Below are 14,585 nucleotides of genomic sequence, written 5' to 3' on the forward strand. Positions count from 1 at the left end.
CACACACTTTCACTCGCACATACAGCATGCGGCGCGCGGTCACCATGTTATCGCCCTTGGACTTTATGCGGAACATGAGGGCGACGGCGACGGCAGGAATGAGCCTAGATTGTCCATATAATTGCTATCGCAACAATATGATAAGAGTATCCGTCAGCTGAAGCGTCCCATGGCCCATTACTTTCCGCAAAAGAAGTAAGAAAATAGAACTTTCGCCATGCGACAATTCGCTGCGCCGCAACAACGTCTTTTTTTTTTTTCCTTTGCGGGGCGGGGGCACCGTAATGAAAAAAAAATGCAAAGGAAAGTATGTTGGGCCAAAATCGAATGCCTACTTTGGGCAACGAATGTGGCTATTAAAGGAATATCGAAGAAAAACGAGACGCTTGGTCCACCAAGAACCATGCGCATACGGCCCGGTATCCTGCTCCGGCGAGACAAGACTTTCTGGTGAGGTTGCGCGCAAGCGAACACGGTGCAATCCGTTGAGTCCCCACAGTGATGGCGGCGAGCGACCATTGTTTCTTTTTCTCATCTGCTAGCTGGAAAGCGTCCAAAACTCTACCAGGCGAAAATTTACTAGGCCAGAGAAAACCGAACGCGCACCGAAGTGCGCCGCGCGGTGGACGGGGCAGCACGAGAAAACCGCATGAGCTCTGGCTGGCTCTGGCAGTCCGCGGGTAGGGGAGCGAGAACAAAAAAAAATGAAGAGGCTGAATGTCCGTGCGATGAAAAGTCAAAGTAGAAAAAATAAATAAGAACGTAGTTACCTTGGATGGCTTTAGTGTCTTCACTGAGTGCTTCGGCGCAGGTGAAAAAAAAAAATGTTGATAATTTTTTATGTGACATGACGGTACGAATGAACCACCACAACGCTTCGTCTCAGCGGGCCTCGCTGCGGGCTTTGTCAACTTGTCTGATAGTGTGTTGATTTGGCTTGTCTCGTTGTATGGCCCGATGTACGACTTTGGAAGAATTACTGAACCTTTCGCGTCAAATATTTATAACTTACACAGTTCCGCAATTGAAAATCTAAAGCACACGTTTGGAAATGTCAATGCACTTTTCACATCAAAAGTTTATGAGAACTTTATACCCATAAAATTTCGGAATTGACATCCATGCGCTCCGTAGATTCCATGATAGAGTAGATTCCGCGGCCTCCTCGAGATGCCGCGGCGAGCCCGTTCGCCATCAAAACGTCCTTGAAACTTCGTACTCTGGTGGGGCTGCTTGCGTTCTGTGACTCCCGGTGCATGGGCATTGCCGCGAAATCCAGCCAGAGTTCGTAATTTTTTCGGTGAAATGGCGTTTCGAGCGTGAAAAAGACGTTCTAGACAAAATCCAGAATAATTTCCGGCGCCGGGGGTTGCTTTGGTCGGCGGTGCATGGACAGCACGAAAAAATTGGGGGGGGGGGGGGGGGCTGAAGCCCCATAAGCCCCCCCCCCCCTGGCTACGCCCCTGACCCCATGCGAGCGATGACTTCTAGCGACGTCTCCCCAGTGTTGCCAGTATGAGGGCAGCAATATAGGCGCCGAAAGTAGCGTGACGCGTGCTTTAATAACTTAAGTTGATGCGTTTTACTGTAAAAAGCAGGATAAAATATTTCTGAAAGTCTTGCAGTAGGTTCTTATCCTCGCACGTATAAAAATTCAATCGTTTGCTCATTCCGTGTGACAATCGGAAGCTCTTGAGTTATGAACATCCAATTCGGGCTTCGCGCTATTGGCTAGTCGCTCATAGCACTTCCGGGCGACGAGCGACGAATTCTAGATTTGCAGAACCGAGCGATCGCGCTACAATACCGAGCGATCTGTTCACGCGACGGCCCGATCCGTCGCTGGAAGCCGTCGCTCGTCGCTGTCGCGCACAAAATCGCGCTCATGGGGTTTAGCCTTGACACCTTTCCCCTTTGCGCATTTGAAATATGCTGTCTCCCCTTTATTGTTCTCGGACTTTGTGCTGCGCAAGCCTTTGCAACGCAGAAGTGCGAGTGTGACAACGAAGCTGTCTCGCGCGCAGGCAAAGGTGCCTACTACGATGTCGCCTTCGGCGTCGAGACTTCGCTGAACCTGATCTCCGACTTTGCGATGATCGGCACTATGGAAAACAACGTACGTTGGGAGCATCACTGAAATACCGCGTATGTTGTTGAGTGTAATGTTAAAAGAAAACCTAATATTTAGACCTTCTTTGAAGATGGTATAATTGCTCTGCGAATAAGCACTTTAATTGGGAATAAGTTGGGCAATGAGGTATCGGTTGCCTTCATTGAGAACAGCATGACCATTTACACAATGACTTTTCTTTCTGTTCGCGATGCTTTCATGCTAAATGATTATTTATATAAATAATTAATTCGCTAATTAAATTCAAGCATCCTTGGGATCAAATGACATAACAGAGGGGAGTCTTAATGCTATGTAATTGCTAAAGACATTTTGTAGTTCCTGCTTACGTAGTATTAGATGCGAGCGAAAAATATATTTACTAGTACAATGAAGTTCGCAAATGCACCTAAAACACAAATGTTCATCAGTGAACGGTAGTCCACAAGTACAACAATAAATATAGAACAACGATTATTTCCATGCTATGCTGACACGCTTAATTTATCTTTCTTCAGTCACTGCTTTTCAGCGGCTAACAAATGTTAGACGTTATTGCTAGACGGAGGATGCGTGTATCGGTCGCTTCTCGAATATTATCGGCAGTTGTGTCCGTTGGTTGCTGTTACCAAAGCGCTTTGTAATTTGACTGTATGCGCGACGCGAACTGTGTAGTACTTTCTGGAATACACGCGGGCACCAACGATTATGCTGTAACCTTCGATGATTCACGAATAAAAGCCGACGCCTTTGCCCCGCAGATCAGATTTAGATGATCGTCTACCGTGCTCGCCGCGGTCCTTGTGCTTTGAGTGTAACCTGTCTTGTGGGCAAAGGTTCGCCCAATAGAGAGTTAAATTTGTAACTCACAGTTTTGACACTGTCGTTCTTCACTGTCGCTACCACGTGACAATACAATGTTAGTTAAGGCGTTAAAGAATGCAGGGCTTTCTAAATATAGTTGCAAATGATGCAGTAGGGGGAGGTCACTCGTTTGATGTTCACGGTTATGAGGTAGCGAGGTGCGAATGGCATGCTCGCAAGTGATATTGGCCGGTAATCAAGATAATGTTTGTGACACGATTAATGGTGTTGAATCACGTTGCCATTCTTCCAATCAGATGGTGATGAAAGTGCATGAAGTGACTGTTTAAATATCATAGTAGAGAGAAGAATGGGAAGCTGTACTTTTTAAGAATTTAATAATTAGGTTGCAACCTGGAGAGCTGATGGTTTAAGTGATTCAATAATACTTCTCGCGCCATCTATATTAGTAATTGGCAGAAACGTGGGAGAATAATTACAAGCATGTAAGACAGGCAGTGTCGCGTCTACACTTCACGAAAACTTTTGCCTAGCTACTTAATTACGAACGGATCAACATTCGATATCAGAGATGACATCACGTTTGGATAAGTTATACAGAGTGTTTAAAGACACTTTAATGGCCACGCCACGACGTTAGTGGAATCTAATATTATCTTAGGTTACATAATATTGCTCAACCATTTCTCTCTGTTCGTGTAGTTCTAAATTTGAAGTGCTCTATAGCCGTACTGCATGCGTAGGACGAGTGCGATGTTATTCATTGCAATGCAATGTTAGGCTAAAGTAGTGTAGTAGAGTAGTACAGTAGTGTACGCAGTAGCAGTAGGCAAGGCGAATTAAGAAATGCGGTACCTCGAATGGCGTACACAGCAACGAAGACGATATGCATCCAACTGTTGACAGGCGGCCTCCGACAGTAAGGATGATTGATTCAACGTCCGCTACAGCTGAGATGTAATTTTTTTTTTACCATGTCATAACTTATCACCATTACTCTTTCTCTCTCATCATGTAATGCGCCGGTTAGGTAACTGTTGGACCATTAGGGTTATAGAATGGGTACCAAGAGAAGGGAAACGCAGTCGAGAAGCGCAGAAGACCAGTTGGAGCGATGAAATTGGGAAGTTCGCGGGCGCTAGTTGGAATCGGTTCGCACAGGACAGGGATAATTGGAGATCGCAGGGAGAGGCTTTCGTCCTGCAGTGGGAATAGAACAGGCTGATGATGATGATGACGACGTTGTGTGACGAGCTCATGGAATGGCTGCAAAACAGCAGCACGAATGACAACTAGAGTCCACTAAGCGCTAAACTGACCGAACTAAATCAAAGACACATTCCGAAAATCACTATCACGACGTCATCACAGAGTATGCGGTTCACTTCCAACGTTAAACGATGCATTGTCAAGAAGAAGCGCCTTTAAACTAAGGCAGGACAATCAGCATCTTAATGTGACTGGAATAACTACCGCGCGCAGTCACAACTACGTCAAATAGAAATTGAGAGAGCCAAAGGAGATAAATTCTTTAATCATGATCTATCAACCTTACTGAGAATGAATACTCAAAAGTTTCGGAGAGTAATAAATCCTAAGGCCCCTTCATCTTTTCTCATAAGGATAGCAAAAGACGGCGAATATCTTCAGACATCTAAGGTTGCCACCGAATAGAAATTATCTTTTAGCTCCGTGTTTACTAGCGAAACACCGATTCACCCAGGTGTTAACACTGCAACTATTAACGCGGTCATGAATGACATTGTGATTACGCAGGAAGGAATTGAGCAAGCTATTGAACCTTTGCCAAATAATTCAGCCCCCTGCTATTTCTTTCGAGCCGTTGCATTAAGAATTTCGGTTACCGGAAATTAACCTCAAAATTTTTTGACCTTGCCCACATTATACTCGCTGATATTTAAAGCTCACCCGTATACAGGGTGTTTCACGTACCTTGAGCCAAACTGTATAAATATTGCTCAGAAGGGTTTGGGTGCGAGCTAGTTGGTACGGATATTTCATATTAAAAACAGCGCAAAAAAAAAAAAGACACGGACAAGGGAGGACACTGGACGAGCGCTGTTATAAATATGAAAATACCACGTAGCTGGACCGAACCAAAGTAATGTTGTTTGCCGTCGCATGGAGATACTAAGATTATTTTTTTAATCCCACCTAATTAGATACTTAGCTTTAATTAATTATTCAACTTCTGAATTACTGAGAGTAGATTAAAAGTCTCACAGATAAAAGTGTAGATCAACATAAAAAAAACTCCCCGATACAACTTTATGTTGCTTGTGTAAGAGTTGAGAAGGACGTCGGGATGAAAAACTGGAGGTTTATTTACATTATTTACAGTGAGCCGACCAAGAAATTAACAGTCATAGAGTCAATACGGGCCGGCAGCAACTCGGACGCTGCGGCCCGTGGCAAGAAGCTCGAAAGAGGTGAAAGAAGGAATGCTCTAGGAGTGCTCTCTTGCTGATCCCGGTCTGTGTCTTTTAAGCACTTCGGTGTCTCGAAGTCACGTCACGTTCGGCCAATCGGCGAGCCCGCTCAGGTGACGCCATTTTCGGCCAATCGGCGAGCCCGCTCAGGTGTCGTCATTTTTGGCCAGTGGTAGGCGCCCATGCGATTGTGTCACACCCGGCGGAGAGGGTCGCTCCTTGGTCCCCAATTGTCCGAGTGCTTGCTTCTCTCTGCGGTCTTGCCTTCCCGGCTTGCAATGCGCCGTCACAATAGGCGGATGGGGGCGATGCTGCCAGGGTTTCAAGGTGAATTACAGCCGTCTTGCTTCGGGACCCACTTTACCTGGAACAGTGCCAGGCTCTCGCTTCACTTTCGGGAAGAGTCAAGAAGTGAATAGCTCCACCTGCGGCACACGAGGTGGGGGACGCCAAATCGTTTGCACGTGGCGCGCCTCAGGAATGTGGTATACGTGCTTCTGCGCTCCCTAATTAGCTGTGGCGCGATTCGATGTGGTCTGGTGAACTCGAAGGAGGCTCAGGAAAAGGTCCCGTATCTAACACTTGATACGTGCTAGATAAATGTGTTTTTCCGAGCGTCAAAGACGCCAGCGAATACGCGCAAAGCTGCAGCGCGAGGGGCCGCTCGAGACACTTTGCGTGTATTGACCGGCTTCTTTCACGCTGGGAAAAACTCGTTTGCAGCACGTACTGAACAACAGAAAGCTGTATGGGAGTTTCTCATGCTTCCCTACAATTTTCTTATTGACACTTCTCGTCTGATTATAACAATTGAGAAGTTGGTTAATTCAGACTAAAAATCTAATTACGCGCAACGTAAAAATAATCTGACTATATTCAAGAGACGAGAAACAAATTACCTTGGTTCTGTCGAGCTACGTAGCTTTGCATATTTTTAAAGCATTGCTCAATTTAAGTGGAATACACTGTACAACGCTATGAAGCAATTTCTTAAGACTGGGTTCTTTATCTTTATTTTGCAATTGCTGTAATTGCCCCACGCATCCTGCTGTATATATACAGTTTTAATAGACAACTCAGTGTATCTCATTCAGTCGTCTTGATCAAATGCATATGTATGTGTATATCCTTTCTCTTCCATCGCTGTACGCAGGCCATACCTGAGAGCAAAGTGATACCCACCGTAAGTGCATGGTCTCAAGGTCTTACGGGTGCTGTGTTATATCGCTTCCTTTTCTGACCTTCTGTCGTGGCTTTCAGCCTATTCTCGTGTTCTCTTCTAAGGAGACCGGCTGGCACTCGTTTTCAGCACATCTTAAGCTGACCGCCGGTAGAAGCTTCATTCAGAGCTTAGTGGTACGACAAGAAAAGAAAGATTCCCACTCTCAAGCGAACTTAGAAAGAACAAATTATTTTGGGATACAGATTCCTCATGGCTAGTCTTCCGACGCGAAATAGTTGAAACTGTTAGTGACATATTTCCGAGCATTCCTTTTTGTGTTCTGTGAATGTTATAGATCTCTAAACGTTAGAAAGAAACAGTGACAAGCTTAAGAGCGCCGTGACCACGTTGATATAATAGATTTTCCACAGCCAATTTTGGTATAAGTTCCCAATAGAACACTCTCTCGCGACGTCACGATACCGTATGTGCTCACATGAATGCAGAACACTACGACGTTTCCACACTATCACCGGTTTGGTCGGTTGTCCACTATGCTGCTACATCGGCCCTCACAAGGAGTAGCATCACATAAACTCTGCAGCGCACTGCGCGAAATGTGCACCGAAGAGAGACGCGGAAGGAAAGACTTTGCCCTTCTGTCTACTTTTTTTCCCGCGACTTGCGGAGCACATCTTATTACAGCGAAGCTGTATCTGGCTAGCCGATTTGTCCGTCCGGCGCCTGTACGCCGAAGAGTCCTCCGGAGCAACCCTATGCGCATGCGAGAAAGAAAAGAGAAAAAGAGGCGCGCGATTGACTGTGCCGGTAGTGACGTCGTTGCTCTCCATCGCAGCCGAGCGCGCGCGCAGCAGTTTCTCTGCGGCTCCGAAATGGGTGGTTCACGCGTCATACGTACTGCCGAGGAGCAGGCAGCTTTCGATCAACAACGCCGCGAGCAGAACCGGGAACTGGCTCGTCTACACCGTGCTGATAGTGCAGCCCGGGCATAAGAACAGGCTCGTATAGCGGAGCGCAAGCAGAAACTGCGTACCGAGGACCCGGCAGCCTGCCAAGCCGACGTTTAACGAACCGTCGGGATTAGCCGAGCGATAAGCACCGGGGCCGCCTGTTTGAGCTTCGCTGGTTAACCATCTGTACGGAGTGCTTGGGCGGTGTTATTTTGTTTGATTATTTATTTAGTTAGTATACCTTAGATGTCGCAGGTTCATTGAAGGACATTGAGTAAGGGGGGTAACCGTTTCTACACAATCAAATTCTACACAAAAGTTATCAAATTCACGCAGTACGCTACCCAATTCTGTATGAACCAACATGCTTGCAAAAAAGTAGTTTTTCGTCATATGAGGCGACCAAACGAAGGTCAAACCGTCGCAATGTCCTGCTTCCACGTAATCCCAACTGTGCCGTGACGTCAGGAAACGGTATTATTCTCGGAAACTATACTGAAGCTTGCTGCAGAAAAGCGTTTATATTAAATAATTTTTGGTGCTCCCAGATTTGGCACAATATTTTCTACGTTTTATATTCCTACGACCTTCATTTAGCGCAATGCAATGAATAGTTGAAAATAAATCAGTACCACTTTAGGTGTGCGCCTCAAACGACGGAGATATAGATTGTCTGCTGGGAGGTGTTCCCGAAACCTTTAGAACAACTCCTGTCTCTAGCTGAAATTCAAGGCCGTAACCGAGGCTTCAGTATAGCACTATAAATACATTTTTTTATAAAAAATCCACCGCTGAGCTTCTGTTATCCTGCATATGGGGGAGAAATGCCAAAACAACCATGTACTTTGATTCAGGTGCACATTAAAGAACCCCAGTGGGTCGAAATTGCCGGAGTCCTCCACTACGGAGTGCCTCATAATCAGAAAGTTGTTTTGGTACGTAAAAAACTATAATTTAAATTTTTTAGCCCTAATAAAATTTCACGTACTTCGAAAACTGCCTGTCACTTCAATATGAAGAAATGGTGCCAATGACGCCGACGTAATCTTATCATCCCGTCTGCGCAGGCGGACATGCTTACAACGATGGAGGGCTTCCTTACGTGGAACATAGCGTCGACCTTGTTCTGCTACGTGGGACACATAGCTGCATCCGTGTTCGCGTCGAAATACGTAAGTCGCTTCTGTCAACCCACATTGTGTGCCACTTTACCTATGTACCTAGAACACGCAGCTTGATTTTTAAAAAGATATGACGTACAGTGCGGTCCACTATTAGAAACAATGCATGAATACAGAGTACGTGTCAATCGTTCGCTCCGGCAAGGGTGAAATCGTCCCACACAGGCCACTTATGGTTGGGGAAAATGTTCTACACCTCTGCGCCACGCATTCACACTACTGCAGCCAGCACTTGTCGCTCGAGTGTCAGCAAAGTGAGGCAAACACATTGGCGCGGACTGCCCTGTATTTGTTGCGGTTTTTTATTTCGTTCGCATTCTTTGGGTACTTCCCGCCTTTTCCGGGGGCAATATATGTATCTATCCATACATGTTTGTATGTTTATTTGTATCTAAACGTCTGCCCGCCTACGTGGGCCACCGGCTAGTCATTGGTGGCATGGGTAGCGCATCGGGCAGCTGAGCTGACTCAGCTGAGGTAACCGGGTTCGAAACGGGCCATCGGACCAACTTGGGTCACTGAATCTGTGCATGCGCGCCGCTCTTAGACGAACCTTCATCACGCCGACATGCGACTCGGGACTGGATAGGCACCGCTGTTAGAACAAACTATATGACGCCGCCTATAGGAGTACTGGGTATGTGCCAATCGGTCTGTGCTGTTTTGAAATGAACCCCTTTGATGCCAACTTTGGTGACTATGGGTATGTGGCAATAAGTGTGTGCCGCTCTTCAATGAACGTCTTTGATGACAACTTGCGCAACTGTTCCGCTGCGTTATGCGCCGCTCTACAATGACGAAAGAAAAAAAGGTCCCTTAAGTTTATCTGATGCTGAGCAGAAATGAACCGACGTCACAAGGGTTCATCAAGGACAGCAACCCGACGCATTCGCAGGCTGCGCAACAAATGCGCTCGGTATGTGTCCCTTCTCAATGAACCCCTCACCAACTCGGGTCACTTAGTGTGCGCCACTGAATGTGCGGCAAGCGAGCGAACAGTTCTCAGTGTTCGTGGTCACCGGTGCACCACGATTCTTGTCACGGAGTGCCTCAACAGAGCCACATCTCCGCAGTGTCAATAGATGGCTTATCGCGCCCAGAAAAAAGCGCGAGAGAGGAGCCTGGTTGCAGCATGACGCGGTTCTCTGCGTTCGCGCGCAGGCTTCGCGGCGACGGCGCTAGATGGCAGCGCCGAGCGTTCCTAGGGACGTTCTTAGTGTGTTTTTTTTTCTTCTTTTTTAACCTAGGTAGGACATTAGGCAGTATAATAGCAAGAGCTTGGTGGCGAAACACACCGCCCCGTTCCAAAGGGGACGCTCATAACATCCATCCATCCATCCATCCATCCATCCATCCATTCATCCATGGAAGCCAGCAAGAAGAGTCCCGCCACAGTACATGCCTCAGAACTAGTTTCGCCGCGGGCAATAGGTTGTGTTGCTACGTTAATTCAATACTGACGCCTTACCGTCGACAGTCATCGTCAGATGGGTTCTGCCGCAATATTATTTTGGTCTGCCAAATTTCGAGTTCAACTAAGTTTGCACGAGTTTTCATGAGTTATTATGTTTATGCTGACGAGACCTTTCCAATCACATCTATTTTGACATTCACTTTGGATTAATTGCTTGCCTCGGTTGTTGACTCTCGAAGTTTACGACCCTCCAGGGACATAAATATAACTCTCGAGGACGCAGAAGTAAAGGCGCCTGAGTGATTTCACCATACTTCGAAGTTGACGTAAATTTTGAAATTGCGGATTTCTTTTTAGCATATATGATACGAAGCTGACAGGCCGGCATGCTACTTACTAGTGACAGAATATATTTGCATCGATCACCACCCACTGCGTGAAAACGGAAAAGTGCTAGATCGGCTAAGAGAGTAACTAAATGCTCGTGCTATTCGCACATTTTTCGGTTACGTCACGTAAGAAGAAACGCCGCATTTGCTCCAAATGTCTTCGATTTTGATGCTGAATTCACAAAACGTTTTATTGGTGAGTACGCTTTGCCATTGGCTAACATTAAGAGTAGCTAGAATTCTCTTGCAAACATTCCTATAGCATAAGAGCTTTTTGGGAATCGCAATTTTTTTATCGTTGTTTTACATGCGTATTCACATCCCCTTACGGTAGCGCAGATTTCAACATAAACCTTTTCTCGCCAAGAAGTAGCTGCGCGTGCAGTTTATGTTAGCAAAAAAAAAATTATTGCTGGATCTCTTGTAATCGAGAGTAGATGTAATCATGAAATGGCAACCGGCACAGCAGTCACTTGAAAGAGTCCCTTGAGGGTCACCCACAACAGGAGCTAAAAGCATTTCATGCTCAAAAGCTTTATTGCTTATGAGTGGCTCCAGGAGAAAATAAATTGTAACCAGGGGGACAGATGAGATATGTCATTTAGGTAGGGGAGGGCTAATAAATGTATATTTACCTTCATAATAATGCCATGGTTTTTGAGAATTTCCTCCAGACAACGACGCAGAACACGATATTACAGTTCGCTGCACGAGGCTTCTATCCTTCCAATAGCGAAAATGACCTGTGATGTCTTCTTACCAGTACAGGATTCTCCCTGGGGTAATCCACAAGTTCATCGACAGTGTGAGATGGATGCTACCAGAAACGCGTAGTAAACACGTTCACAGAAGTACCCGAAACACGTACCGACAAATATAAATGCGACGGTGTTAAATCTACAGTCAGTTTGTGCTAATAACGAAAATAAATAGTTAACATACCGTTCGATAGTATAACGCAGCCGTTACACGTAGTAATCAAACTATGCTTTACTGAGTTATAGCGTCCTTTTAAAAGAAAGCAATGGGAGTGACGGCGGCTCGGCCTCGGTTGATTTCTACCGATTAAATTTTTTGACGAGGCGATCGTCCCATTCCGCACACGATCTTTTGTTCCTTAGACTTCCTGTCGAAATATGCTGGTAAATCGGGCTAACACAGTGAGAGACCGTAGTTGTCGTGGCATCGAAAGTATTTGTAATTTGGCAGTAAAAGCGATCACGCAAGTCACCGGATCATGCGCAGCAGGATCAGGGGCATCCACGGGGTGACGAGAAAGGCAGTCAGCGAGGAGTGGTATGAAGGTCGCGATACGCAACGTAGTACCGTTGCGCGATCCGGGCATTTCAATCTGGATGCGCGCAATTTATGCGCATGTCAAGCGCGATAAACATACGAATGCTTCGGCGTTTATACATGCTCACTTTTTGTGACCTTTTCAGGAACGCATTGAAAAGCTCGACCCGGGTACCGATGAAGATTCTTATCGCGTGAGTACATGTCTCGATACTAACGCACGCACGCAATCACGCACTCACACACACACTTGTCAAATGGACGTGGCAAGACAGTACGAAAATACTTATACATGAGGACAAAACATCTGCGAAGACCGGTTGCAGATGTTTCCCTTCTACCGTCATTTAGTTGGGCTGTCTGGATTGAGCAATACAGTGAAGTAGTCCGCAGAAAGATATGCCCTGTTCACTGCACTGAAAGAAACATTTTCGCTCTTTGGGGCTCATGAATAAGAATAAGAACAAGTTCAAGAATCATCTTCTGTACGGCGTGCATTGTTCTTTCTTTTATGCTGTACCTCCTGTATCTGTAGGTGATGAACAGCATACGCGTATGAGTGTGGCATGGCGTTCTTGACAAGAAAGCAGCGAGTGAGGAGTGTTAAGAAAAAATTAAATAGCAACGCAGAATACGCGACGTTGTGTACGATATAAGTCACAACCGGTGTAATGTCTTTTTTTTTAGAAATAACACGCTAGAAAAGGTAGTTAAAGGAAAGACTACGCCCGCGAAGTTCCGGAGATGGTTTGTCCAGCACTATTTTCCAGCCAGCCGCCACCCATCGTTCCGTCGTCGTGCTAGCGTAAAGATGAAAGCCGCCGCCGAGGCATGTAAGCTGGGGACTCATGTCTCATCTGCCACGTGGTCTCCTAAAACGAATATCCTTCGTTGTTTTTTTTCCGCCAATTTTCTATGTTGGCGGTGGCTGGTGGTTGGAATTCAAAGTTCACAGCCAATTGGAATCCGCCGATGCAAAGAGCACCTACTTACACGCAAGCTCGAAGTGGCGGGGTGCGTTCGTCACCAAACGACAACTCTAAAGTCATTTGAGACGCACGCGTTGTCGCGCGAGAGCTTCGGGGCGGTGAGAAGGTGCTACCGTGAATAAGCGACCTGGGACGACCGCTCTCTTGACTCGCTGCCCACAGGTCACGTTGCGGCTTCGGTAGGGCTGGGTAGCAGTGGTCTTCCGCGCCGGGAGTCGCACCGCTTGAAATAACGCACGTATAATGAATCATCTCTGCATTTTATAGCTATTCGTAATAACGCTGCACATGCGTTGGTTAACGTCTGTTTTACCTAGGAAATTACGCAATCAAATAACAAGCCTTACCTGGACATCCTCATTGTGGCAAATATTCGCCTTCAAGGATGACGTTCGCCAAATAAAGCGCTTCCTCTGCTTTGCAAAGCGAATAAATTTAAGGCGAAGCTTTCTATGCCTCTTCTCCCGACATTCCGGGCGCTGTGATGGTCTTACCCCGCGTGCCACTGGGTTTCTTGCGACACTACCAGATGGCGCTCGCCTCCGCGCATCCCGGCCGGCGCCGCCACGGGCTGGTTTGCGTAGTTTGTACATAAGGCACGTGCTGTGCTTACTTTCCTATGCGACAAAAAAGCAAGTGCTAGGCTGCGGAGGTCGCGTGCTGGGCTGTGATAACGTAAACATTACAATCGTCCATAGCCTGAAAAGAGCGCTTAGAGCTGGCCCTTCAACCACATGCTGGTCACTTAGGCAGACGGAGCACGTAAGGCGCTCTAGAAACAAAAATCAACCCTTCCCCTACTGGAAAATAGGGGTAAGCGAAGCTTTTCCTGCATGCACCTGACCTTCGTCACGATTAAGTAATTCACAGGTAACGGTGTCTGATTATTGGGTCATAAATGACAACGCCTTTTGTGACCTAATACGAGCTTCGCTTGAAGATGGCCGTGCCCTCAGCATCGAGGACACCAAGGCCCGAAAGAAGCGTCGCACGGAACGAGAGCGTCTTCGCTACGCAGCGAAACATGGTGCAGACTGCTAATGTTACTGTACAATGTATACATGCAGTTTCATAATAATTGAATTGCGTACAGCCGAATCATTCAATTAAAGTTTAACACTTCTCCAGCGATGCGATGTGCCATGTGAGGCAATGATAATGGCAACCCTCACAGATTGTGAACAATGACGCACTACAACGCCTCAACCAAACACGTCCCCCTTTTTGTTCTGTTGACTACGCAAGCAGCAGTAGTGCACTCAACGTAACGTATAACATCAGCTCACCACTCTCGTATTGGACTAAACGCTGAAGAAAATACACATTCGCTGCCAACTTCTGCGCTAATTATAGTCAATCAAAGCAAACAGCATACAAAGCTTCGCTTACATTGATTCCCCGCAGTGCGTGGGATCAGCATATTTTTCAGAAGTGCTCGGCTATTGCTTTTCTTCTTCCTGCGCAATAAGTGTGTACGTTTTCAAGAGAGAGTCCCCCAGCCTCCACTGCAGGAAGGGAAGCGTCGACAACGTGTGACATTATGTGGGTAGCGCGATACGCTCCCCAAGTGGAGCGCCTAAGCAACGCTAAGGGGAAGGCGTGGATATTTAGTGACAACAAAGTAGGCGAGGAGAAAGAAAAAACGCTATTGGGTTCAGCGCCTCCATCCCGGTCAATGGTGTAAAAAGACATTGCGACATAAAGAAGGGAGTCAGTCTGGGTGGACAAATGTCTACCTGAGCACTAGCATGGCATCTACTCCTCTAGGGCAGCAGGCTCTAGTACTGTATTTTCGTAT

The 14,585-nt window shown here is 46.5% G+C and overlaps 1 protein-coding gene across 1 annotated transcript in view; it reads left to right on the forward strand.

Annotated features, from left to right (window-relative positions):
• Positions 1-1,870: 1,870 nt before the first annotated feature.
• The window catches only part of LOC129382361 (uncharacterized), a 31,171-nt gene continuing 18,456 nt past the window's right edge, over positions 1,871-14,585 (forward strand). The window contains exons 1-3 of the mRNA XM_055066244.2: positions 1,871-2,116; positions 8,586-8,690; positions 11,945-11,992. Of these exons, the coding sequence (XP_054922219.2) occupies positions 1,886-2,116; positions 8,586-8,690; positions 11,945-11,992 (384 nt within the window). The 5' untranslated portion in view covers positions 1,871-1,885. The remainder of the gene's footprint in view (positions 2,117-8,585; positions 8,691-11,944; positions 11,993-14,585) is intronic.

Source organism: Dermacentor andersoni, chromosome 6 (genome assembly GCF_023375885.2).
Source record: "Dermacentor andersoni chromosome 6, qqDerAnde1_hic_scaffold, whole genome shotgun sequence".
Classification (NCBI taxonomy): domain Eukaryota; kingdom Metazoa; phylum Arthropoda; class Arachnida; order Ixodida; family Ixodidae; genus Dermacentor; species Dermacentor andersoni.